The sequence below is a fragment of the Amblyraja radiata genome, chromosome 3 (assembly GCF_010909765.2).
Source record: "Amblyraja radiata isolate CabotCenter1 chromosome 3, sAmbRad1.1.pri, whole genome shotgun sequence".
Taxonomy (NCBI): Eukaryota; Metazoa; Chordata; class Chondrichthyes; order Rajiformes; family Rajidae; genus Amblyraja; species Amblyraja radiata.
In genome coordinates, this window is record NC_045958.1 from 2,509,689 (window position 1) to 2,536,531 (window position 26,843).

At 41.7% G+C, this 26,843-nt stretch overlaps 1 protein-coding gene across 1 annotated transcript in view; it reads left to right on the plus strand.

The window, feature by feature from the left end:
* The window catches only part of LOC116970737 (versican core protein-like), a 153,303-nt gene that overhangs the window by 29,948 nt on the left and 96,512 nt on the right, over positions 1-26,843 (plus strand). Inside the window, exons 3-6 of the mRNA XM_033017213.1 lie at positions 30-434; positions 3,651-3,825; positions 6,452-6,579; positions 14,333-14,626. Of these exons, the coding sequence (XP_032873104.1) occupies positions 30-434; positions 3,651-3,825; positions 6,452-6,579; positions 14,333-14,626 (1,002 nt within the window). The remainder of the gene's footprint in view (positions 1-29; positions 435-3,650; positions 3,826-6,451; positions 6,580-14,332; positions 14,627-26,843) is intronic.

The following is a 26,843-nucleotide window of genomic DNA, read 5'->3' on the forward strand; positions in this document are numbered from 1 at the left end:
ATTGTGATTTCTTTTTTCATTGCCCTCAGCACATGACAGCGAGAAGATGATGAAAATTAAGATTAAGAGGAGCTCTCACGTGAAAGGCAACCTTGCCAGTTTTGTGTCCCTACCTTGCCACTATTCAATGCTGGCCACACTTCCGCCCACCAAACAATCCCTTCAGGAATTCCCGCGCATCAAGTGGACAAAAATCGAGGAAGAAAGGGACGGAAAAGTCAAGAAGGAAACTTTAATTCTGGTGGCACATAACGGTGTGATAAAAATTGCTGCTGACTACGATGGCAGAGTGGCAGTGCCCAAACATCCCGAGAGCATGAGCGATGCGACTCTGACCATCTGTCGTCTACGGGCCAGCGATACTGGTCTTTACCGCTGTGAGGTAATGATCGGCATTGAAGATGAACAGGACACTGTCTCCTTGGACGTTACTGGTAAGTCAAGTCCAAGTCAAGTTTATTTGTCACATACACATACGAGATGTGCAGTGAAATGAAAGTGGCAATGCTCGCGGACTTTTGTGCAAAAGACAAACAACCAAACAAACTATAAACACAATCATAACACGCATATTCTTTTACATAATAAATAATGGAAGGAAAAACGTTCAGTAGAGTTAGTCCCTGGTGAGATAGGCGTTTACAGTCCGAATGGCCTCTGGGAAGAAACTCCTTCTCAACCTCTCCGTTCTCACCGCATGGCAACGGAGGCGTTTGCCTGACCGTAGCAGCTTGGAACAGTCCGTTGCAGGGGCGGAAGTTGGCACCTGGCTGCGGTAATATGGTAGTTTGACCAAAGGCCAGTGGACTAACACCATCGCGATGCTTGTATAGATAGAAGTTCTCTAGTTGCCCATTCTGTGATACGCATAGACTAATGTAGAAAATAGATACGCTAGGATACAGTAGAACTTTATTTATCCCAGGAGGGAAATTAATTTGCCAACAGTCATGAAAACACAAATACACAAACAAAATATATGAAATTAAGATGACGAGTGAAAAGGCTTGGGGGATGTGCAAAGATTGGGGAAGGGGGCAGGGCAGTCGGTATCAGTCTACCCCATAACAGAAGGGTGGAGGAGTTGTACAGTTTGATAGCCACAGGGAAGAAGGATCTCCTGTGGCGTTCGGTCCTGTATCTTGGAAAGATCTAAATGCTGTCCAGTTAATTTTGTTTTAAATTTATAAGTTTCAAAAAGAAGCCCTAATTAGGAACAGAAATGGCTATATTTGTCACCATTTCTTCTTGCATCTAGTTAATATAAGATGTAAACCCATCAATAGGGATGACATTATAGTGTTGAATTGGGGTGTTAAAGTGAAATAAATCTCCCCAGTCCTCCTGCAGTTAACATCACTGTAGGTATCATCTTTCATGACATCGTTTTGGACATGAAAATAGATGGCCTCTTTACCATTTGAATAGCAACCAGTTGGATATAAAAACCTTATAAAACTGTTTGTTGAGATTTTTAAGGTGCTATATGCTAAACACTTCCGACTTCAGTTCATGATTTGTAGAGAATATTTATGCTGCTAATGGCATAAGTGGAACAGTTTTAGTTTAGTTTATTGTCACATCGTTTATAGTCACGTGACAAGCTTTTGTTTTGTGTGCTAACCAGTCAGCGGAAAGACAATACATGATTACAATGATACTTGAAGATAACAACAAATGCAAGTTGAAAATTACTGTTTTACATTGTGTTGAGATTTTGTAACTAGAAGTAAAACTGCATCTGTGATTCAGAAAAGGATTGCCAATTGAGCCAAGATGCAATCAATGCATTTGGTTATGTTGGTGAATAGCTTGATGTACTGCAGTTTCCCCATAGCCTCTATCAATACCAAATTACGTTGACCAGTTTCTCTTAAAATCCTTTGGCTTGTGAAACCAGGGCCGGGGAAAAAAACCCCCAAAATGTAAAGTTGAGGCCATTTCTACCAAAACCTGCAAATACAGAACATTCTTTCTCAAAATCAATGTAGCTCTACCAGGGATTATTTCACATTCAAGCGGTGGATTTTGAGATGTACATAGTGACTGCAGTTGTAATGCAATATTTTTGACTTCAAATATGTTTGAAGCAACACTTAATCCAAAAGAAGATCGTTATAGCTGCTTTCAATTTCCCCAATTTACCTGATTACTTAGTAACTGTTACCCTGTCCATAATTTCAGATCAATTCACATCCATGTGATAAATGTCAAATATTAATGGTGTGGTATGGTATTTAAATGGTCATTTAGAAACATAGAAAATAGGTGCAGGAGTAGGCCATTCGGCCCTTCAAGCCTGCACCGCCATTCAATATGATCATGGCTGATCATCCAACTCAGTATCCTGTACCTGCCTTCTCTCCATACCCCCTGATCCCTTTAGCCACAAGGGCCGCATCTAACTCCCTCTTAAATATAGCCAATGAACTGGCCTCAACTACCTTCTGTGGCAGAGAATTCCAGAGATTCACCACTCTCTGTGTGAAAAATGTTTTCCTCATCTGGGTCCTAAAAGATTTCCCCTTATCCTTAAACTGTGACCCCTTTTTCTGGAACCGAGGTACAGTAACATTCATTTTTATATACAGTTCAATGCAAGTATCATTGTACATTAGCACTTAGATACATATTAGATAGGCATGTCAGATACAGTACAAGTGTACAGCAGTAGTACACTGAGATGGTATACAGAGTCGCCAGTTTGGTGCCATTTTAAAGTCCCAGTTGTTGTAAGTGCAGGGATCTTGACCTGACCATGAAGGTCTGTTGTCCTGGCAGCGTTGCAGGGTCGGCCTGGCCAAGTGTAGCCGTGGTGTCTGTTAATGACAAATGATCTGTCGATCTCATGCCCTAAATCCCTCTGCCCCTAACCGTACCCTCACCTTGTGTTACCACCCATCCAAACTACGTTTAAGCATTGGGCAGTGAGTCAGCCGAGTCCATCAGCAAATGCATAAAACGTGGTAAGAATTATTCTTTTTTTTCCCCCTCACTCAAACGTTTTCCAGGCGGAGTCCTGGAATGACACAAGCTGAATTTTCCATTCTGTGGTCCAGCAGCTCTGAGGCTGATTCCAAATCCTAAAAACTGGCTTACAGCTAAAGTCAACTCTCAACACATGATGGGCAACTAATTTTACATCAGTAAACTGTGAAAGACAATTCTAATCAACCACGTGCCAGATGGCTGCCTTCTCTATTCATCTTTCTTGTTGGCACAAAATAAATAGGTAACTTGCTTTCCAAAAGGTGAAAGCAGGCTGCTGAAGGATTTGTCTAGCTAGTGCATTTAAGGTACACTTTCATCCTGGCTTTACTCCACAGTGCAAATGAGGATCTTTGATATTTTAGAAGCAGTTTCATCTGCAGCTTGCAATGATCCAGAGGCAATGATTGTCCACATCTGGCTTAATGGCTCGTCACTGAAGTATGCTGAGGAAAGTGATACTTCCGTAGAGTGAAACCGATGAAAATTGGCTCCTTGATGTCCAGTTGACTGTGACAAATCCATTTCAGTGACATTACAGAAAGTTGCAGGCAACTGCTTTGCTATAGATCAGCAGGAGTCTCCGTCTTCCAAAGCAAAGGAGAAGAAACATCCCCCTGTGCTTTTGATGCATGTATTCAAAACTACCATTTCACCCACAGGTGTTGTATTCCACTATCGGGGAGCATTCAGCAGGTATTCACTCAACTTTGAAATGGCCAAAGACGCATGTCAGGACAACAGTGCCACCATTGCAACTCCTGAACAGATTCAGGCCTCGTATGAAGATGGGTTTGATCAATGTGATGCTGGCTGGCTTTCTGATCAAAGTGTCAGGTAGGCCAACAACACAAGGGCAATATTGTTGTGATTCGCCAAGTCATCATTTGGAAAATTATATTTTGGAGTTGGGAAAGATTACAGCTTAGATGATTCAAAGATTCAATGACACCATATTGTCACTTTACATGTGACTCCGCCCACAAGTAACAACATATAACCATATAACAATTACAGCACGGAAACAGGCCATCTCGACCCTTCTAGTCCGTGCCGAACACGTATTCTCCCCTAGTCCCATATACCTGCGCTCAGACCATAACCCTCCATTCCTTTCCCGTCCATATAACTATCCAATTTATTTTTAAATGATAAAAACGAACCTGCCTCCACCACCTTCACTGGAAGCTCATTCCACACAGCCACCACTCTCTGAGTAAAGAAGTTCCCCCTCATGTTACCCCTAAACTTCTGTCCCTTAATTCTCAAGTCATGTCCCCTTGTTTGAATCTTCCCTACTCTCAGTGGGAAAAGCTTATCCACGTCAACTCTGTCTATCCCTCTCATCATTTTAAAGACCTCTATCAAGTCCCCCCTTAACCTTCTGCGCTCCAAAGAATAAAGCCCTAACTTGTTCAACCTTTCTCTGTAACTTAGTTGCTGAAACCCAGGCAACATTCTAGTAAATCTCCTCTGTACTCTCTCTATTTTGTTGACATCCTTCCTATAATTAGGCGACCAAAATTGTACCCCATACTCCAGAATGGCCTTGTACAATTTTAACATTACATCCCAACTTCTATACTCAATGCTCTGATTTATAAAGGCCAGCACACCAAAAGCTTTCTTTACCACCCTATCTACATGAGATTCCACTTTCAGGGAACTGTGCACAGTTATTCCCAGATCCCTCTGTTCACCTGCATTCTTCAATTCCCTACCATTTACCATGTACGTCCTATTTTGATTTGTCCTGCCAAGATGTAGCACCTCACACTTATCAGCATTAAACTCCATCTGCCATCTTTCAGTCCACTCTTCCAACTGGCATAAATCTCTCTGTAGACTTTGAAAATGTACTTCATTATCCACAACCCCACCTATCTTAGTATCATCTGCATACTTACTAATCCAATTTACCACACCATCATCCAGATCATTGATGTACATGACAAACAACAGTGGACCCAACACAGATCCCTGTGGCACCCCACTCGTCACTGGCCTCCAACCTGACAAACAACCATCCACCATTACTCTCTGGCATCTCCCATTCAGCCACTGTTGAATCCATCTTGCTACTCCACCATTAATACCCAACCATTGAACCTTCTTAACCAACCTTCCATGAGGAACCTTGTCAAAGGCCTTACTGATGTCCATATATACAACATCCACTGCTTTACCCTCATCAATTTCCCGAGTAACCCCTTCAAAAAATTCAAGAAGATTAGTCAAACATGACCTTCCAGGCACAAATCCATGTTGACTGTTCCTAATCAGACACTGTTTATCCAGATGCTTATATATATTATCTCTAAGTATCCTTTCCATTAATTTGCCCACCACTGACGTCAAACTAACAGGTCTATAATTGCTAGGTTTACTCTTAGACCCCTTTTTAAACAATGGAACAACATGCGCAGTACGCCAATCCTCCGGCACTATTCCCGTTTCTAATTACATTTGAAATATTTCTGTCATAGCCCCTGCTATTTCTACACTAACTTCCCTCAATGTCCTAGGGAATATCCTGTCCGGACCTGGAGACTTATCCACTTTTATATTTCTCAAAAGTGTCAGTACTTCCTCTTCTTTGAATCTCATAGTTTCCATAGCTACTCTACTTGTTTCCCTTACCTCACATAATTCAATATCCTTCTCCTTGGTGAATACCGAAGAAAAGAAATTGTTCAATATCTCCCCCATCTCTTTTGGCTCTGCAGATAGCTGTCCACTCTGACTCTCTAATGGACCAATTTTATCCCTCGTTATCCTTTTGCTATTAATATAGCTGTAGAAACCCTTTGGGTTTACTTTCACCTTACTTGCCAAAGCAACCTCATATCTTCTTTTAGCTTTCCTAATTTCTTTCTCAAGATTCTTTTTACATTCTTTATACTCCTCAAGCACCTCATTTACTCCATGCTGCCTATAATTATTGTAGATCTCCCTCTTTTTCCAAACCAAGTGTCCAATTTCCCTTGAAAACCATGGCTCTTTCCGATTTTTACTATTTCCTTTCAACCGAACAGGGACATAAAGATTCTGTACTCTTAACATTTCACCCTTAAATGTACTCCATTTCTCTTCCACATCTTTACCATAAAACAAAATGTCCCAATTTACTCCTTTTAAATCCTTTCGCATCTCCTCAAAGTTAGCCTTTCTCCAATCAAAAATCTCAACCCTAGGTCCAGTTCTGACCCTCTCCATAATTATATTGAAAACATGACATAGTGACAATTAACCCAAGGCCTATGAAGTTAGACATCTAAATTATTTGGCAATTTTTTTCAGAGCATTGAATATTTTTCAAAAGTAGTTTATTGGCTGCATCTCAGACAACAAATAGGGAAATAAGTTGGTATCTTTTGTGATCTATTGATTAAGGTAGTTCAGCATTTATGTCCTCATGAAACCACAGATCGAGTAAAATAATCTCTTTCTTTTTATTTCTTAGGTACCCAATTACCAAACCTAGACCTGGGTGTTATGCAGATAAAAAGGGCCAACCTGGTGTCAGAACATATGGCATACGAGACCCTTTTGAGACATATGATGTTTACTGTTATGTGGCAGACATACGTGGTAAGATGGATTTTTTGACGTCTAGACATTTATCACGTTGGAATGTTTGGAATAATATTCAAACAGATGGTATATGGCTCCATGAAGTCAGTGGAGTCGAATTTTGCTCAGGCCCAATGAATTATTTTTGAAGTGTTATTCTAGTTTTTCAGGTAATCCTATTCCTTAAAAAAAAAAAGCTGGAATGCTAGTAGTCAGTCAGAGCCTCGATCAACTGAAAAACGGTATCTTCAGCACTCCCTTACAATTGGGCCCCAGTGGGACAGCAGTTATAGTCACTGCCTTACAGTTCCAGGGACCCAGGTTTGACACTGATACTGGGTGTGTATGTGTGGAGTTTGCACATTCTCCCTGTGACGGCGAAGGTTTCTGCCAGGTGCTACATCTCAGACACGCCAGTGGATTAAATCAGTTCCATAATTAATTTAGGCTGCCGTGAATTGGTTCTTAGTGTAGGTAATTGGAGAAAGGATTAAAGGGAAGTTGATGAGTGTGCGAGAGAGAATAACAGGTAATAGGGAGATGTGAACGGGATTATTCTGCTTGTAGCAGGCACAGATCTGATGGACCAAATGGCTTCCAGTGTGTTGAAATAAGTAAGTAGTTTCTGCATTAATCCAATAAACCGTTACTCCACGGAGGTAAAATAGAACAGGTGTGTCTATTTGAGGGCCATAGTGACAGGTAAATACGATGTTGATGAGTCCTACCTCCACAGGCAACTTGTTACATGGCAGTGACTTGATGCAGGAAAGAATATCACTCTGATTTCCATTGACACAAAATGATCTCACCAAAAGATTTGTATAAACATAGTCAATGGAGATGACAGAGGGTGATTAGGTATCAGTTCTATTCCTGTAATGTTAAAGAGGTTCTGACCTAAAATGTCACCTGCCACCCATTCCCCACCTGACTCACTGAGCACGTCCAACAGTCTGTGTTTTTGCTGTGCTTTTGTTTCTATTGGCTATTTCTATTTTCTGTTCTATTGTTCTCTCTTTCTCAGCCTATTCTGTCTTGTTGTTGACAATTCTGGCGTTCTAGGTTCACGAGGCTAATTTCCAGGATGGTGGGACTGTCATATGTTGATAGAATGGAGTGGCTGGGCTTGTACACTCTGGAATGAGAGGGGATCTTATTGAAACATATAAGATTATTAAGGGTTTGGACACGCGAGAGGCAGAAAACATGTTCTCGATGTTGGGGGAGTCCAGAACCGGGGGCCACAGTTTAAGAATAAGGGGTTAGCCATTTAGAACGGAGATGAGGAAAAACGTTTTCATGCAGAGGGTGGTGAATCTGTGGAATTCTCTGCCTCAGAGGGCAGTGGATGCCGATTCTCAGGATGCTTTCAAGAGAGAGTTAGATAGAGCTCTTAAAGATAGAGGAGTCGGGGGATATGGGGAGAAGGCAGGAATGGGGTACTGATTGTGGATGATCAGCCAAGATCACAGTGAATGGCGGTGCTGGCTTGAAGGGCTGAATGGCCTACTCCTGCACCTATTGTTTATTCTGGTTTCATTTTAAGAAAACCTCTTAGAGAAGTTTCCTATTAAATAGATTATCCAAAGTGGTGTTTTGTCCAAATTAATAGCAGATCCCATTTACTTTAATTATCAGTATCTCATTAAAGTAAATGGGAATTGGCCCACACATTCCGAGTTGACATTGTAAAAACTATTATCCATTCAGCTCTAGTCCATTGCTGTTATTGATTAATCTAGGGTATTCGATATTCAGTTGTTTACTATTGATTTGGCAACTCATTCATCCCCAAATAATGACTTAATAAGATTACGTATACCACTTATCAGCTGGAATCGGGCATATAATCACTGAAATTAAATCAAATCCGGCAATCTCGATCATTGTACACAGTCTTGCTATCACTGTGATACAATCCATTGGATTCCATTGATCGTGGAATTAAGAATGCTATGAAATCTTTGCACGGAGATTGAGAGAATAACAACAGGAGAATTGCATTTTGAATCTTGTAAATGGTGCATACTAGTTCATTACAGAGATAGGAGGGAATGTCTTACCATTTCCCTGTCATGATGTCTTTTGAAATGGCATCAACTCCATGAAAAAAACTATTGGCTTTTTAAATATAAGCAGCATTTACAATGAGATAGAAATGATATGGCTTGTATGATCCCTCATCTCCTCACTAAAACTTTACAAAACTCTTCAGTTTTCATTTGATCAAAATGAATAATTTATCGTCTGTCAGATGTGTTCCCCACGGGTTGTTGCATTAATCAGTAAATTTGAAATATTTAACTAAAGAGGAATGTGGTCCAAAATTCTACTTTAAAAAGGATCACTTTTCCCAAAATGTTTTATCCTATGATATGTTGAGTACAACAGTGTAAGCTGCACATTCCATCAATGCACTAAAACATCCTGTGTTTCTGGACTAGTGGATAATACTGAGTGTCGTATAATGCTGCACATTGCCAAGTCTTACTCTTCCCTTCTGTTATACTGTTGGATTATCATAAAAATGCATTTGATCAACTCATCTTATTTCGGAAAGTTAACTCTGCCCTCCGTGACCAATCACACCAAATGTGATTCTGGACCCACCAATGCAATTGAATCTTAATTTCCACTTGAACTCTGCAATTAATGATAGACTGCAAATATCAAATGTCCATACCCTGCAAATGAATAAATAAAAAGGAATTACACAATCTGACAGTAATTGAAGAAAAAGTTGAGTCGAGTTTAGTGCCAATAGACATAAAATGCTGGAGTAACTCAGCAGGACAGACCGCACTTCATTTTACTACTTACTTCTTCAGACTGAAGAAGGGTCTCGACCCGAAACATCACTCATTCCTTCTCTCTGGAGATGCTGCCTGTCCGGCTGAGTTACTCCAGCATTTTGTGTCTATCTTCGGTTTAAACCAGCATCAGCAGTTCCTTCCTACAGGTTTAGTGTCATATGCACAAGTGCAGTGAGATACAATTCCAATGAAAAAGCTTGCGTGCAGCAGCATCACAGGCACATAAGGTGCAGGCAGCATGCAAAATATATGCTATAGGTAAATTATACAAGACATTGAGAAGAAAATGTGTGCAAACACAAGAAATAAGAGCAAAAGTGATATCTGCTTCTCCACACAAGCACTGTGATCTTTCATAGCGCATGCCTACAGCATTAATTAAAGTTGGTCAACTTGACCAAATAGGGGATATGAGATTAGTTCACAAAAATAGTATTGAGGTAAAGGATGAGCTTAACACAGACTACACTACGCAGGCACGAGGGACTGAATGGCTGACTCCATATAACCATATAACCATATAACAATTACAGCACGGAAACAGGCCATCTCGGCCCTACAAGTCCGACTCCAGTTCCTATTCCTGTCGCCTTATTTTCTGCAAGCTTCCTGGTTTGCAATTGCATGGCCACTCACAGGATAACCTCAGTGACCCAATGGGGAAAGAAAATCAAACAACCTTGATGGGAAGGCCACATAAGTGGTGGCATATGTACACAGCAGAGAAATACCTCAGATTCTTTTACTTACTCACTGCTGATTGTCAGGGCTGTGGGGGTGGTGGGTTGGTGGTGGGTGGAATACAATTTACATCTTCAGATAAGGAAAAGGGCTCATTTCACCCAGTGTCAACATTCAGGCCATTGTTGGCAGCTAGTAAAGGAATTGTCATGGTTTCCATTTCCATTCACCATGTTAGCTTAGTGAAGCAGAGCTAAGGCTGAGAGAAGTTCTAACAGGGCTGTTTGATTAAGTTTCATTCTGGCTATCATGGAGGCTTGCTAGTAAAACAAGCACAGTCCACATTCTGAATTAGTAGTAGAACACAAAGTGCTGGAGTAACTCAGCAGCATCTTGGGAGGATTTGCTGAACTTTTTTTTTGTGCTGAGGGGAATATTTTGCCAAATATATGTCCTATAACACTGACACCCTTCAAAACTTCAGAATTTCAAATTCTTGCTCTCAAAATCCATTTGGAATATTTTACCAACAGATAATTTAATCACTAAAATGACTTTTTCCCCAATGTTGTGCAAACGCATATGTCTCCACTGCCAAATTAAACGGAAAGTTTGGTGAACCCTTTGCATGCAAATTAAGGAAAGGTTCGTTAGGTAACTTGCAATGAATTGGTGTTCCTGCTGTTAATAGTATGAGGATAATGGAAAACTACAGTCAAGTGCTTACTATTCAGCCTTTTGAAATGCTCTTTCAACTTTGTCAACTCAAATGTATGATCAGAATGTAAAATTTATTCCTGCAGTCAAAAAATTGGAAGTTAAAGATCAAAACATAGAAATTAGGTGCAGGAGTAGGCCATTCAGCCCTTCGAGCCTGCACCGCCATTCAATATGATCATGGCTGATCATCCAACTCAGTATCCCGTACCTGCCTTCTCTCCATACCCTCTGATCCCCTTAGCCACAAGGGCCACATCTAACTCCCTCTTAAATATAGCCAATGAACTGGCCTCGACTACCCTCTGTGGCAGAGAATTCCAGAGATTCACCACTCTCTGTGTGAAAAAAGTTTTTCTCATCTCGGTTTTAAAGGATTTCCCCCTTATCCTTAAGCTGTGACCCCTTGTCCTGGACTTCCCCAACATCGGGAACAATCTTCCTGCATCTAGCCTGTCCAACCCCTTAAGAATTTTGTAAGTTTCAATAAGATCCCCTCTCAATCTCCTAAATTCTAGAGAGTATAAACCAAGTCTATCCAGTCTTTCTTCATAAGACAGTCCTGACATCCCAGGAATCAGTCTGGTGAACCTTCTCTGCACTCCCTCTATGGCAATAATGTCCTTCCTCAGATTTGGAGACCAAAACTGTACGCAATACTCCAGGTGTGGTCTCACCAAGACCCTGTACTACTGCAGTAGAACCTCCCTGCTCCTATACTCAAATCTCAAAAGAATAGCATTCACTATGTATCCTCACATAATTTGTGTGTTACAATGCCTCTTGGAGGTTTATGAGGTCTTGGGATTGATCCTAACTTGGCGTTAGTCTTATCTCAGTACTATAAGTAAAGCTCTATTTCTAGTACTGATGACTACATAATGTGCCCAGCAAGAACAAAAAACAAAGTGCTGGAGGAACTCAGCAGGTAAGGCAGCAACTGTGGAGCGAATGGACCGATGGTGTTTCAGATCGAGACCCCTCTTCAGGACAATGACCCAAGTCGTTGTCTGTCCATTCCCTCTACACATGCTGCCTGACCTGTTGAGTTCCTCCAGCACTTTAGTTTAGTTTAGAGATACAGCATGGAAACAGGCCCTTCAGCCCAACGAGCCTATGCTGACCAGGCAATCCTGGCACACTTCACGATCCTACGCCCAAGGGGTAATTCACAATCTTTACTGAAGCCAATTAACCTCCAAACCTGTAAGTCTTTGTAGTACGTACAGGCGAACCTACAATTAACCTACAAACCAGAGCACCCTGGGGAAACCCACGCTTTTTTAGTTTAGAGATACAGGGTAGAAACAGGCCCTTTCGTCCCACCGGTTCCACGCCGACCAGCGATCCCCGCATATTAACACTATCCTATACCCATTAGGGACAATTTTTTTTAACATTTACCAAACCAATTAACCTATAAACCTGTACGCCTTTGGAGTGTACAATGTTCTGATCACGAGAAGAACATACATGCAGCAGCTGTAGACGGGATCAAACCCGGGTCTCTGGCGCTGTAAGGCAGCAACTCTACCGCTGACCTCTTTTTAGTTGAGGATTCCATCACCTTTGTCTTGTGCCTCCAAGCCCTGCTAAAATATATGTAAATTGAAAGCATGATTAGGCTCATCTGTGAGGTCCAAAAAATCTTTATCATCCTGTTTGCCTTTACAGTCCATGTAAGAATGTGTGCTACTTTGGGAAGTAACTTCTGGTAGTCGTAGCGTCTGTGGAATTAATAGCCTACCTAGCATGTAGGCTATTATGGGTGGGAGAAAGGGATGAAAGGGACATCTTTCTGTGGGTGCTATGTATTAAAGTTGGCATTCTTTTAATTAAATGATGCTCATCACTTCTAAAAATTAAGTCGCCTGGTTCAGGAGTAATTATTGGTGAAAATAATGAGATTGTACAGCTTCTGAATAAATATTTTCCAATTGAATTGAGTGAGAAATGTTCTTGAAATATTTGACTCCTTTGATGATTGGAATAATCAAATGTTTACAACTAACTAGTTGTGACTTCAAAGTTTAAGATGTGTCTTCATCACAGCGGGTTATTTTTTGGATTTGTTTTAAGTTCGATTTTTCAAATCTCTTTGTACGGTTTCTTCCCTAAGTTTTGGTTACAAGTTCAAGTGAGTTTATTGTCATGTGTCCCTGATGGGACAATGAAATTGTTACAAGTAGACCTGACTCCAATAAATCAAAGGCTATTTCAGAACTGATATCACACAGGATTTTGCAGTACTTTGAGTGAAGCTATGATGTTACAAGTTAAACACAAGAACCGACCAGCATGTTGGTTGTGTTATGGAAAGAGGAAGTGTGTGTTTGACCCACAGATCTGTCTGACACCTGTAGTTATCTATTTATCAATGGCTTGGCATGATGTTTAAATTAATATTTAAAACTGTCTTTACGATTGGCAGCTTATTGTGGGAAAACTGCCAATTTATCATTTCAATCAAAATGAATGTTAAAGTTGAGGATGGGATGAACCCCAGTAGAACCCCATATAACATATTAAAAAATAATAAATATTTAAGGATCTAAAACAGAAGCAGGAAATACTGGAAATACCATCATCAGTTGTAAAAAGAAAGACTGGTCAATATTTTGACTTCCCCTTTTGTTAGAATACTTTGGCAAAGAATCAAAGACCATGGGTCCAGTCTGTTATCTCATTGTAGACCACTCAGGAGAGTATTTCTCCTTAAACCTATCCCTGTAAACCAATCATAAAGTTACAGCCAATGACCATTCTACATTGTTTCTGAGTAAGAAACTATGTTTGTCAAAACAGAAAATGAATTAATAACTTTCATGAAATTATTGGAAAACTGAAGAAGGTTTCTGACCCGAATTGTCATCTCCAGATATGCTGGTGGACCCACTGATTTACTCCAGCACTTTGTGCCTTTTTTTGTTGTAAATCAGCATCTGCAATTCCTGGCATCTCCTGGGAAACATGGCCTCCGGTTTAGACTCAGAATGCAGATGTAAGCGAGGGAGGATTATGCATTCGTAAACTCCTTTCCAGCTGACTCCAATCTTTTCTGCAGGTGATCCAATACGCATAATGCAATATCTGAGAGGGTAATAAATAAAATGACTGAAATTTCTTTCCTTAGATTTTGTTTACATTTGCAACAAAAATGCTTCATGAAGCCACGACATGATATGGTATTCCTAATAGATAACTCCGGCTTTATTCTTTGGGTTTATCTTTCCATTTAAATGCCAATGTTAGGATCAACAACAACTTTAGTCAAAGGAGTTAGGGTGAGAAAAAGATAAGGACTTGGTATTGAAAGGAAAAATGCAAACAAATGATTTTATTTTTAAAATCTTAAAATATTCCTACCAAGGACAAACACAAATTAACAAAGGGTGAAAAGAGCAAGGCGAATGATAACCTCAGTAATAACATAATATTGAAATGAAAATAAAGGTCACTTTGAGTTCTACAGTGTAGATATTAGTTTGTATGATTGTGTTTTCTCTCCGAATCTTTTTACAACGTGTGATTGATTTTTCTTTATTGTTTGACAACAGGGCATGTGTTCCACGTAACAACACCGGGAAAGTTGACATTTGCTCAATCAAAAGTGGCGTGCCGGCGTAGAAATGCCCAGTTGGCAACCACTGGTCAATTGCACGCGGCGTGGAAGCATGGTCTGGATCGCTGTGACTATGGTTGGCTAGCTGATGGCAGTGTGCGCCATCCAATCGTCCACGCCCGGAGTCAGTGCGGAGGAGGCCTTGTTGGAGTAAGGACCAAGTATCAATATGACAACAGAACTGGATTTCCAGATCCTACTGCAAAATTTGACGCCTACTGCTTCAGAGGTAAAAACATTTTTTTCCCTTGAATTTTGGAAATTACCGTAGGGTTACCTTTAATATATCTCTTTGTGAGGCACGGTGGCGCAGCGGTAGAGTTGCTGCTTTACAGTGCTTGCAGCGCCGGAGACCCGGGTTCAATCCCGACTACGGATGCTGTCTGTACGGAGTTTGTACATTCTTCCTGTGACCGAGTGGGTTTTCTCCGAGATCTTCGGTTTCCTCCCTCACTCCAAAGACATAGGTTAATTGGCATGGTAAATGTAAAAATTGTCCCTAGTGTGTAGGATAGTGTTAATGTGCGGGGATCGCTGGTCGGCGCGGATCCTGTGGGCCAAAGGGCCTGTTTCCGCGCTGTATCTCCCTATCTAAAACAAAAACTATTCCCCCTTCTTGGAACTACATATGGAATAAGGATGATCAATGAGCATTATTAGTTTTTCTGTTCCATCAGCTGCTAGTAGAGTGGATAGGGCGTCATGCTGAGAATGCAACATTATAAAATTCCTTTGGGAATATTGTGCAGGAAACCAAAGATGGAAATAAAATGAAAATAGATGTACATTGTACAGTGATCGGTCCCTTACCTCTCTCCTGCTTTTAGTAAGTTGGCTCAGTGTGTGCTGATTCTTCCTGAAGAGATTGTGGTTTATTCTCTCTGACGTCCATGTTAAAGGCATTCCTTCTCACAGCTTGACACAGATACGAAGGATGATCTTCTCCCAGGGCCCTATCGTGGTACATTTTCATAAGTTCATTAGTTTATAAGTTGTCGGAGTAGAATTAGGCCATTCAGCCCATCAGGTCTACTCCACCATTCAATCAGGTCTGATCTTTCTTTCCCTCTTAACCCCATTCTCCTACCCTCTCCCTATAACCCCTGACACCCGTACTAATGAAGAATCTATCAATCGTCACCATAATAATATTCATTGACTTGGCCTCCACAACCCTCTGTGGCAATGAAATACACATATTCACCACCCTCTGACTAAAGAAATTCTTCCTCATCTCCTTTCTAAAGGAACGTCCTTTTATTCTGAGGCTAGGGCCTCTTGTCCTACACTCTCCCACTAGTGGAAACATCTTCTCCACATCCACTCCATCCAGGCTTTTCACTATTTGGCAAGTTTCAATGAGATTCCCCCTCATCCTTTTCAGCAGGGTAAAGTTCCACTGTTGGGAATTCTGAATGTGCTATTTTCTTAGGATGTCCTTTCTTTCTGTTGTGAGTCGTAAAGGTCTTACAGTGTGTGTAAACATGAGCCAAAGTCAGTGTGTGATTTAAACACATCTTTAATGAGCACTTAGCAGCGTTGAGGACAACAGGTTATCAATACGTCCTGGCTGCTCGAACTGAACGGGTGTTAGTATAAGTGTTATAGTGGGGTGGAGTTAGTGATGCTGGCTTATGTGTGATTGGCTCACATGCACCATCAATCTCCATCCTTCCCCCTTGGGATTAAGTGTGGAACGGGCACCCATGCCATGGAGTTAAACATACTCGACATATCTGTCTGGTGGTCTGCTAACACGTCCCGAGCGCGTGCGGACCCAACCCTCCCCTCCCTCTCCTGAAAGATGGGACGGAGATCCAGGAGGCAAGAATGGCGTGGGAGAGGCTTGCGGGGACCGAAAGGGGAAACGTGCGGCAGGTGAGACCCCGTGGTTAGTGGAGACCGAGGTCCTTCGGCCCAACTTGCCAACATGTCCCACCAACACTAGTCTCACCTTCCTGTGTTTGGCCCATCTCCCGCTACACCTAACTTACCCATGTTTTGGAAAGTTATGCCCCTGTCCCACTTAGGAAACCTGAACGGAAACCTCTGGAGACTTTGCGCCCCACCCAAGGTTTCCGTGCGGTTCCCGGAGGTTGCAGGTGGTTGCCGGAGATTGCAGTGGGGTTGGTACATACATTACACACATGCTTCTTATTATGGGGCTTACAAAACTGAGGCGAGCAGAAGTGGAATTGATTGATGTAGAGACAGAGATAGATACATTCTTGGTTAGCATGGAGGTCAGGGGTTATGGTGAGAAGGCAGGAGTATGGGGTTAGGTGGGAACCATGATTGAATGGCCTGATTCTGCTCCTATCACTTTTGACCTTATGTGAACATATGTGGTGTAATGAAGAAAGTGACAGGGGGTGGGGAGTAGGATATAATCCCATGAGGAGTGCTTCATTTTGTCCACAGGTGTCTTTTTTTCATTCCCAGTGACGTGGGAAATTGTAGACAAGTTAGTTCCATAGTGGCTCTCTCTCAATTCTCTCTGCCTAGGGAGTTATAGCATCAAATCCTAAGTATTTTGTTACACTGCTTAGTGATCACAGTTGGTTGAGACACTAATGTGAAACAGCAAATTAATGGCATATGCTGCATACATTTTCATCCCATCCTTTATATATTATTTGTCTCGTACAACGGCCTTTTTTTACCTTCTGCAGTTTTGACCTCCAGGAAGAGAGGGAGAGAAGGGGGTTTGGGGCATGGAAGGGGGAACTGGGGAGAGGGAAGGAGGGGAGTAGAGCCGAGAGGAAGAGATTTAGTTGGAGAGAGAGATAAGAGTGGGAAAGGGAAAAGGAAAAAGACGGGAATGTGAAAAAGAGAGGTATGGGGTCAGTGGGAGGGGAGTATGCAAATGGAGAGAGGGTGGGAGATGGAGAGAGGAGGTGAGAGAGAAAGGAGAGGGGGAGAGAGAAAGAATTGGAGAGATATGAAAAGAGAGAAAGAGATGCACTGACTTGATTACTAAATCCTGTGTAGACATCTGGATTCGGCTCTTTTCAATGAAGGGTGAAAAAGTTTGATTTTTAGAATGTAAGTTTAACAGGGATTGGAGCCAAGGTGTTTGAATGATGACCCATATGGTGGGTTTGAAGGAAATTGTGAATCTGCATGCGATTTGGAAGAGTGTGGAAATCTCGGGGCTGTTGGTTACCATGACAGGTACGAGTGCTGGAAAGAGTTTGAAGATCTTTACGAATTAAATTAAATGAAGCTATTCGAGGCTATTAAGGTAAAACATTTCTGGAGCATTCAAATTGCAAACTATTTGACATTCAAACATATGGTAATTTGTTATATTCATGAATGATGTAATTAATTATTTTTAATCACTTGGCAAAGGCATAGATAGAGTGGATGTGGAAATGATGTTTCCACTGGTGGGAGAGTCTAGGACCAGAGGTCACAGCCTCAGAATTAAAGGGCACTCTTTTAGAAAGGAGGCAAGGAGGAACTTCTTTAGTTAATTTGGTCTCCAAATCTGAGGAAGGACATTATTGCCATAGAGGGAGTGCAGAGAAGGTTCACCAGACTGATTCCTGGGATGTCAGGACTGTCTTATGAAGAAAGACTGGATAGACTTGGTTTATACTCTCTAGAATTTAAGAGATTGAGAGGGGATCTTATAGAAACTTACAAAATTCTTAAGGGGTTGGACAGGCTAGATGCAGGAAGATTGCTCCCGATGTTGGGGAAGTCCAGGACAAGGGGTCACAGCTTAAGGATAAGGGGGAAATCCTTTAAAACCGAGATGAGAAGAACTTTTTTCACACAGAGAGTGGTGAATCTCTGGAACTCCCTGCCACAGAGGGTAGTCGAGCGCAGTTCATTGGCTATATTTAAGAGGGAGTTAGATGTGGCCCTTGTGGCTAAGGGGATCAGAGGGTATGGTGAGAAGGCAGGTACGGGATACTGAGTTGGATGATCAGCCATGATCATATTGAATGGCGGTGCAGGCTCGGAGGGCCGAATGGCCTACTCCTGCACCTAATTTCTATGTTTCTATGTTTCTAATCTGTGGAACTCTTTGCCACAGAGGGCTGTGGAGGCCAAGTCAGTGGATATTTTTAAGGCAGAGATAGACAAATTCTTGATTAGAACGGGTGTCAAGGGTTATAATAATGAATAATAATGGATGGGATTTATATAGCGCCTTTCTAATACTCAAGGCGCTTTACATCGCATTATTCATTCACTCCTCAGTCACACTCGGTGGTGGTAAGCTACTTCTGTAGCCACAGCTGCCCTGGGGCAGACAGATGGAAGCGTGGCTGCGCCTACGGCCCCTCCGACCACCACCAATCACTCACACACATTCACACACATTCACACACAGGCAAAGGTGGGTGAAGTGTCTTTCCCAAGGACACAACGACAGTATGCACTCCCAAGCGGGATTCGAACCGGCTACCTTCCGGTTGCCAGCCGAAAAAAAAAATAGGATTAGGAGGCAGAGATCAGCCATGATTGAATGGTGAAATGGACTCGATGGGCCGAATGGCCTAATTCTATTCCTATAACTTGTGAACTTGTGAATTCCAATTAAATCTGAGTTCAAAATCCTGAAATCAAGGGAACAGAAGGAGGCCATTAGAACTATAATCCATGAGTAGCTCTGATGGAGCTATTAGTTGAAGTAACCCTTGCCATTAGTTCTCCATTAGTTGCAGCTGGAATCCAAAACTCTTTAAAACTTACTGCTCATCTGCTCCCACATTTCTTTCAGATGGTTCATTCCAGATAACAAAACCTTAATCCCCTGAAATCCGTGTCCTCATGTTATTCCCTCTTCTGCCACTGGAAACATTTTCTCTTAATTGCGCTATCGAATTCAACTAAATTTCCTTCTCCTTACCAAATCTCATAATCTTTTTTCACTTTGAGGAGAACAATCCTAGGTTCAGATTTAAAGCATTCAATCATTAAAACAAAGACGAATTTGAGCAGGAGTAGGCCATTGGGTCTCTTGGGCCAATCATCTTCAAGGATTTCCCTTTCATTGTAAGTTTAGAAATTATTATCTGCGTTACATAGAAACATAGAAAATAGGTGCAGGAGGAGGCCATTCGGCCCTTTGAGCCAGCATTCATCGCAATCATGGCTGATCGTCCCCAATCAATAACCCGTGCCTGCCTTCTCCCCATATCCCTTGACTCCACTAGCCTCTAGAGCTCTATATAACTCTCTCTTAAATCCATCCAGTGATTTGGCCTTCACTGTGGCAGGGAATTCCACAAATTCACAACTCTCTGGGTGAAAAAGTTTTTTCTCACCTCAGTCTTAAATGGCCTCCCCTTTATTCTAAGACTGTGGCCCCTGGTTCTGGACTTGCCCAACATTGGGAAAATTTTTCCTGCATCTAGCTTGTCCAGTCCTTTTATAATTTTATATGTTTCTATAAGATCCTCCCTCATCCTTCTAAACTCCAGTGAATACAAGCCTAGTCTTTTCAATCTTTCTTCATATGACAGTCCCAGGGATCAATCTTGTGAACCTACGCTGCACTGCCTCGATCACAAGGATGTCCTTCCTCAAATTAGGAGACCAAAACTGTACACAATACTCTGGATGTGGTCTCACCAGAGCCCTATACAACTGCAGAAGAACCTCTTTACTCCTATACTGAAATCCTCTTGTTATGAAGGCCAACATTCCATTTGCTTTCTTCACTGCCTGCTGCATTCACTGATTATTAGAGTTTTCATTCCCATTGATATTTAGTTGGATAGTAATAGTTGGGGGGGCACAGTTGCACAGCGGTAGACTTGACCCGGGTTCGATCCTGACTACGGGTACTGTCTGTACAGAGTTCTCCCTGTGACCTGCGTGGGCTTTCTTCAGATGGTTCAGGTGGTTCGGTTTCCTCCCACACTCCAAAGACATGCAGGTTTCTAGGTTAATTGGCTTTGGTTAAATTGTCCCTAGTGTGTAGGATATTGCTTGTGTACAGGGTGATCAATGGGCAGTGTGTACTTAGTGGGCCAAAGGGTCTGTTTCTGCAATGTATCTCTAAAGTCTAAAGCCTGGCATCTACACAGCAGTGCCCAGATACCATTCCAATATAGGTTGACAATGATCTAGGGACATTCAAGCCAAGAGTTCCAGATGTTCATCTTCTCCAGTTGGGATCTAACCTAATATCTTATCCAATAAGTGTTGAATCTGCCATCACTCATCCTGAGTGTCACAACTGAAATGAAACTGAACCAGCCTTTAAATATAACTCATTTATTAGACATTTAACTATGTTAAACACTCATCACCATCAATGTTAAGGGTATGTACAGGATAATCTTCTCAAGGGTTCTCTGATACCAAGCCAAACTTGCAACCTGAATGATCAAGAATGACAAGGGTAATGGTATCAGAAATGCTCTAACGGTTACCTAATAATTCTCCTCCCCTTTTCTTCTTTTCGTGGTCATCTTGTTACAAATGTTGGCCTCGCTGTCATCGTTCGTCCTGAAAATGACGAAGGATGAACAATCAGTGGGAGCCATCACCTGTCACAATAGATGATGGTGGTAGCAGAATTAGCTCAGGACACTTCCAGTTTCCAGCCCCGCGACGTGGATGCTTCTGCTTTGGGGCCATTCTCCTCCCTATCATCCACATCCTGATTTTGAAATTATTTTCTTCTTGCTGGGCCTCAGTCTTATAACTCTTTCTCTATCCAGTAGATTTCCATTTATTAATGGATTACACCAGGCCCTCAAGGCGACAGTTAAGGGCAGATAAGGATGGACAAGAAAGAGTGGCCATATTCTTGAAAATAAATTCAAAAAATAGTGAGACCAATGTATTGAATCAGTGAGTTATGGTTTGGATTGCTCAGCTTTAAGGGATGTAGAAGATACAGTAATTCCAGCCAGAAGAAACTATGAAAGGAGAGAGAGTTGCAGGACAATGGGGAAAGGGCAGGAGAATTGGAATAATGGGTGAACTCTTATAAAGAGCCAGCGCAGACAGAATATGCTGGAAAGCATACTTTTATCATTCATAGAGATCAGATTAGAACAGAGTTGGACTGGACTGATTCTTCTCATTCTCCTCTTCTGACTTAAGGCTCCAAGCAAATACACAAAGATGCATAGCTTTTGAGCAGGGACAACACAACAGACATTTCTTTCAGCACATACTAAAGGGTTTACATAGATACACAGATACATAGAAAATAGGTGCAGGAGTAGGCCATTCAGCCCTTCGAGCCTGCACCGCCATTCAATATGATCATGGCTGATCATCCAACTCAGTATCCCGTACCTGCCTTCTCTCCATGCCCCCTGATCCCTTTAGCCACAAGGGGCACATCTAACTCCCTCTTAAATATAGCCAATGAACTGGCCTCAACTACCCTCTGTGGCAGAGAGTTCCAGAGATTCACCACTCTCTGTTTGTGAAACTTGATGCGAATGCCTAGCACAGGATGATATTTACAGTATCAGTCGTTGGAGCTTGAAGTAGTTTCCTCATGTTCATGGTCCTGAACGGATGGGAATTTTGGGGAATTTGCACACCAGGTTCCTGTGACTAGAGTTATATTTGTCGTTTTGTCACTTCTGGATTCTTTGGGAAGAGGAAAAAAAGAGGAAGTGAAAATCCAATTTGTTTTTATCTCTTGCTGCCATAAATCAACATGGTTGATCTACTTTCATGTAAAGTTAGGATTGTTGAATTAGAACATAAAAGCATATTTCCAATAAACCCTTTCAAGTAGGCAGGTACTGGGACTCAGACCAACGTCTGTGGAACACATGTTCGTCCTGTTATTCAGAAGTAGATCATTTTTCTTTAATATATCTCTGTATCGTTGACTCAGACTTGTGCCTCTACATTCTGTCGAGCAATTACATCATTTGTTTTTAAGAAGCTTTTATATCGTTAACTGAGAATTATTTTCGAACAATATGTTCTTGTATTTTTCTTCAATCTCCCATATTGGCTGAGGGAGGAGGACACTGGCCATTTTATGGGCTGCTCTGTGATTACCCACAAGGAGGCGCTCAACATTGCCCTGACATGATAAAACTAAGGCCTCTGATCTTCATATGAGATATTGCTCCCCCTCTACATATTAATGTTTTAGAACATGGCAAAGGAGGACCAAGAGATTGATAGAAAGGGCAAGGTAGAGCACGAGAGCAAAGGCAAGATAGAATATAGCGAAAGAACAGACGTGAAGACCAATGAGGAGAAATGTGAGCTCCCTATGGAGAGAGATGGGTGAATTTATAAGGTGGAATAAGGAAATGGCAGATTAATTAAACAATTACACTGTGTCTGTGTTCATGGAAGAAAACACACAAAATCCTGTCTGATATAATAGAGAACCCGTTTAGTGAGGAAGAGGAACTAAAATAAAGTAGATAGAAACATAGGAAATAGGTGCAGAAGGAGGCCATTCGGCCCTTCGAGCCAGCACCGCCATTCATTGTGATCACGGCTGATCGTCCCCAATCAATAACCCGTGCCTGCCTTCTCCCCATATCCCTTGACTCCACTAGCCCCTAGAGCTCTATCTAACTCTCTCTTAAATACATCCAGTGACTTGGCCTCCACTGCCCTCTGTGGCAGGGAATTCCATAAATTCACAACTCTCTGGGAAAAAAGTTTTTTCTCACCTCAGTCTTAAATGACCTCCCCTTTATTCTAAGACTGTGGCCCCTGGTTCTGGACTCGCCCAACATCGGGAACATTTTTCCTGCATCCAGCTTGTCCAGTCCTTTTATAAAGATAGTAATCAAATAATATTCCAGAGAAATTGATAACAATAAACAGTGCTAAATTTTACAGGATGTTACAACTTGGATCACATAGTTCTGAAGAGGGGGCTATGGAGATAATGGATGCTTTGTTTATCATCCCGAAACATTCTATGGATTCTGGCATTGTTGATATGGAATGGAAAGTAGTGAATGTGACCTCACTATTCAAGAAATAACGGAGAGAAAATACTACATCCACTAGTTGTCCCTTACCTATTCACGTGGTCACATCCTCAAGAAAGTCCCAACAGATTCATCAAGGAACGGACAGAAGATCTCTTAGGCTGTAGACCAAAATGCTGGAGAAACTCAGAGGGTGAGGCAGCATCTATGGAGCGAAGCATCTATCTTTGCTCCGTAGATGCTGCCTCACCCATTGAGTTTCTCCAGCATTTTGGTATACCTTCGATTTTCCAGCATCTGCAGTTCCTTCTTAAACATCTCTTAGGCTGTCATCAGTAGTAAAGAAAATGCTATAATATAAAACCAGAAAATAACAGGGGAAAAAAATAAGAGACATAGAAACATAAAAAGATAGAAAATAGGTGCAGGAGTAGGCTATTCGGCCCTTTGAGCGTACACCGCCATTCAATATGATCATGGCTGATCATCCAACTCAGTATCATGTACCTGCCTTCTCTCCATACCCCCTGATCCCTTTAGCCACGAGGGCCACATCTAACTCCCTCTTAAATATAGCCAATGAACTGGCCTCAACTACCTTCTGTGGCAGAGAATTCCACAGATTCACCACTATCTGTGTGAAAAATGTTTTCCTCATCTCGGTCCTAAATGATTTCCCCCTTATCCTTAAACTGTGACCCCTTGTCCTGGACTTCCCCAATATCGGGAACAATCTTCCTGCCTCTAGCCTGTCTAACCCCTTAAGAATTTTAGACAAGAGCATATTCTACATAGATTTCTGAAATAGAATTCATATTTAACTGTCGGTGAAAATTAATTAAAAAAAAAAGACTTTGCGCAAGTCCTTGACCAATCAGCTGGAGTTTCTTGAGGATGTGGCCCATAGAATGACAAAGGGAGAACTAGTAGGTGTGGTTTATTTGAATTTCAAATGGCTTTCAATAAGGTCCTACACAGAGCGTTCTCCTACTTTTGCTTCTATTTCGTATCCCCTTAATTTTCATTGATAGGCTGTGGAAAGATATTTGGTCTTTAATAGTCATTTGATAGTCAAATACATAAGGTCATCAGGTCATAAGTAATAGAGCAGAATCGGGCCAATTGGTCCTTCAAGTCTACTCTGCCATTCAATCATGGCTGATCTATTTCTCCCTCCTAACCCCACTCTCCTGCCTTCTCCCCATAACCCCTGACACCCTTACGAATCAAGAATCTTATCTCTCTCTCTGCCTTAAAAATATCTCAGCGGGACAGACAGCATCTCTGGAGAGAAGAGATGGGTGATGCTTTGGGTCGAGAACCATCATAAGGTACTTCAGGTGAAAAGCTTTTGTTACATGCTGACTAGTCAGCGGAAAGACAATATATGATACAACCGAGCCATCCGCAGTGTACAGATACATGATAAAGGAAATAACGTGATTAATGTTTAGTGCAAGATAAAGTCCAGCAAAGTCCGATTAAAGATAGTCCGAGGGTCTCCAATGAGGTATATAGTAGCCTTGGACTGCCCTCTAGTTGTTGGCAGGATGGTACAGTTGCCTGGTAACAGCTGGGAAGAAACTATCCCTGAATCTGGAAGTGTGCATTTTCACACTTCTAGTACTTTTATTACAGCATATTTGTTTATCTTGTAATAGAATCACAATACACTCAGTTTACTTTGGGAAGTGTAAGGGCAGACTTCCAGGCAGCATTGTTCCAAAATATAGCTTGCTGGTCATACTTTGTATCATCTTCTTTAATATTTTGTAATACATTTGGTTAATACAAAAGATGTGATGGGTGAGATGGCCTTGTATTATAGCCTGCCTCATGTGTGGCAGCATCTCACTTGGGTGCATTCCTTAGCATCAATTCCTGAAGCTTGGAGTTGTAAAGTGTATTTATTGACAGCTTGTTCAGCTGGAAAGCCATCAGGTTTCAAGAGTAATAATGTGTCTTCCACAGGATTGCTACTCAAGTATGGATTCAAGGCCTTTATAACAGGAAAGTGAGAGCCGTATTCTTAAAATAAATGTGCCCAAATATATCTCATTTCTTACCGAATACTTCCTGGTGACTCTGGATTAAGGCAACTTTATTTTTAATTGACACAAAGCTTGCGCTGTGTAAGCTTCTTAATGAATTTGTCAGAAAATTGCACTCAATAAATATAGTCTGACTATGGAAAAAAAATTCCTGACTGCATAAAAAAACTAGACATTCGGACCCATACGAACTGGTGTGTATTTGCCAGAGCCACATTTTTTTTTAAATGAAAGAAAGAAAGTAAGTCTCAGTTTGATAAATGAAAAATTATAAGAAAACACAAAATGGCTTATCCGGTAAACAGATGTGTTGAGATGATTAGATGTGGAGAGTTAATAGATTTGTTGGTTTTTATTGGGAAAATCTGTCTCACGTCTTACATCACTGACTGCTACTAGAAGACACCATTGAGGATACGCTGAATGGGGGTGGGGAACTAAGCTAATGAATAGCAGCTGTATCTAGAAATGAGCAACAAAAGCTGGAGATTGACCTATAAAACGCATAGAGAAAAGCTATTTACGTGGCTTTCCATGTAGATGAGTAAGAATCCTACAGGATTCATTGTTTGATGCCATCGCCATAACAAACCTGTTACACAGCTGTGCAACATATACACTCTGACTGTTCCCACACTCCAGCATATCTCATGGATTCCAAGTGCCAGCATCATCAGATTACTTCACCACCTATTTCTGACTAAATGTTTAAGTGGCTTCTATACTTTTCCGTGTCCCTGGATATCTTGTGGTGACACCGTGTCAGTGGGGTTTATGTGGAAATGTATTTGGAGCAAAATGGTAACGGTAGCAGCCCCCTAAATGCATGGACAATATGCTGACTGTCTCTGCCTGAACCCGGGCTCATTACTTGCCTGGGTCAGGCAGTGGCCAAGATATCACTTGGGGGGCCTTTTGGGGTCCATTTTCAGATTGAGATTCAAACTTTATTGTCATTGTGCAGTGTACAGTACAGAGACAACGAAATGCAGCTAGCATCTCCCCCAGAGATTTCCATGTCTATTTGCTGAGTTAGTGGTTAGGGTGGTAGAGTCTGTGTTAAAACAGCCCTCGGATATGTAGACTCGGGCGCTTTCTTCTTCCCATGAACCCTTCCTGGAACAAACTTCCACCTTTTTAACCACGGCCCCTTTTGAAAATCTTCAGCGCACAAACTCTCTGATCTTGGTGAGCCTTTTGAACGCAAGGGTGAAGCCCTACCCACACCGTCACAAAGACTCAAATGATCTCGGTCAAGGTCAGGATGCAGAATATGAGGCAGTACAGTGGAGCAGTGGTAGAGCTGCAGCCTTGAAGTGCCAGAGACCAGGGTTCAATCCTGACTATGGGTGCTGACTGTACGGAGTTTGTACGTTCTTACAATTTGTAAATTGTCCCTTGAGTGTAGGATAGTGTTAGTGCATGAGGTCATAAGGTCGTGTGATAGGATAGAATTAGGCCATTCGGCCCATCAAGTCTACTCTGCCATTCAATT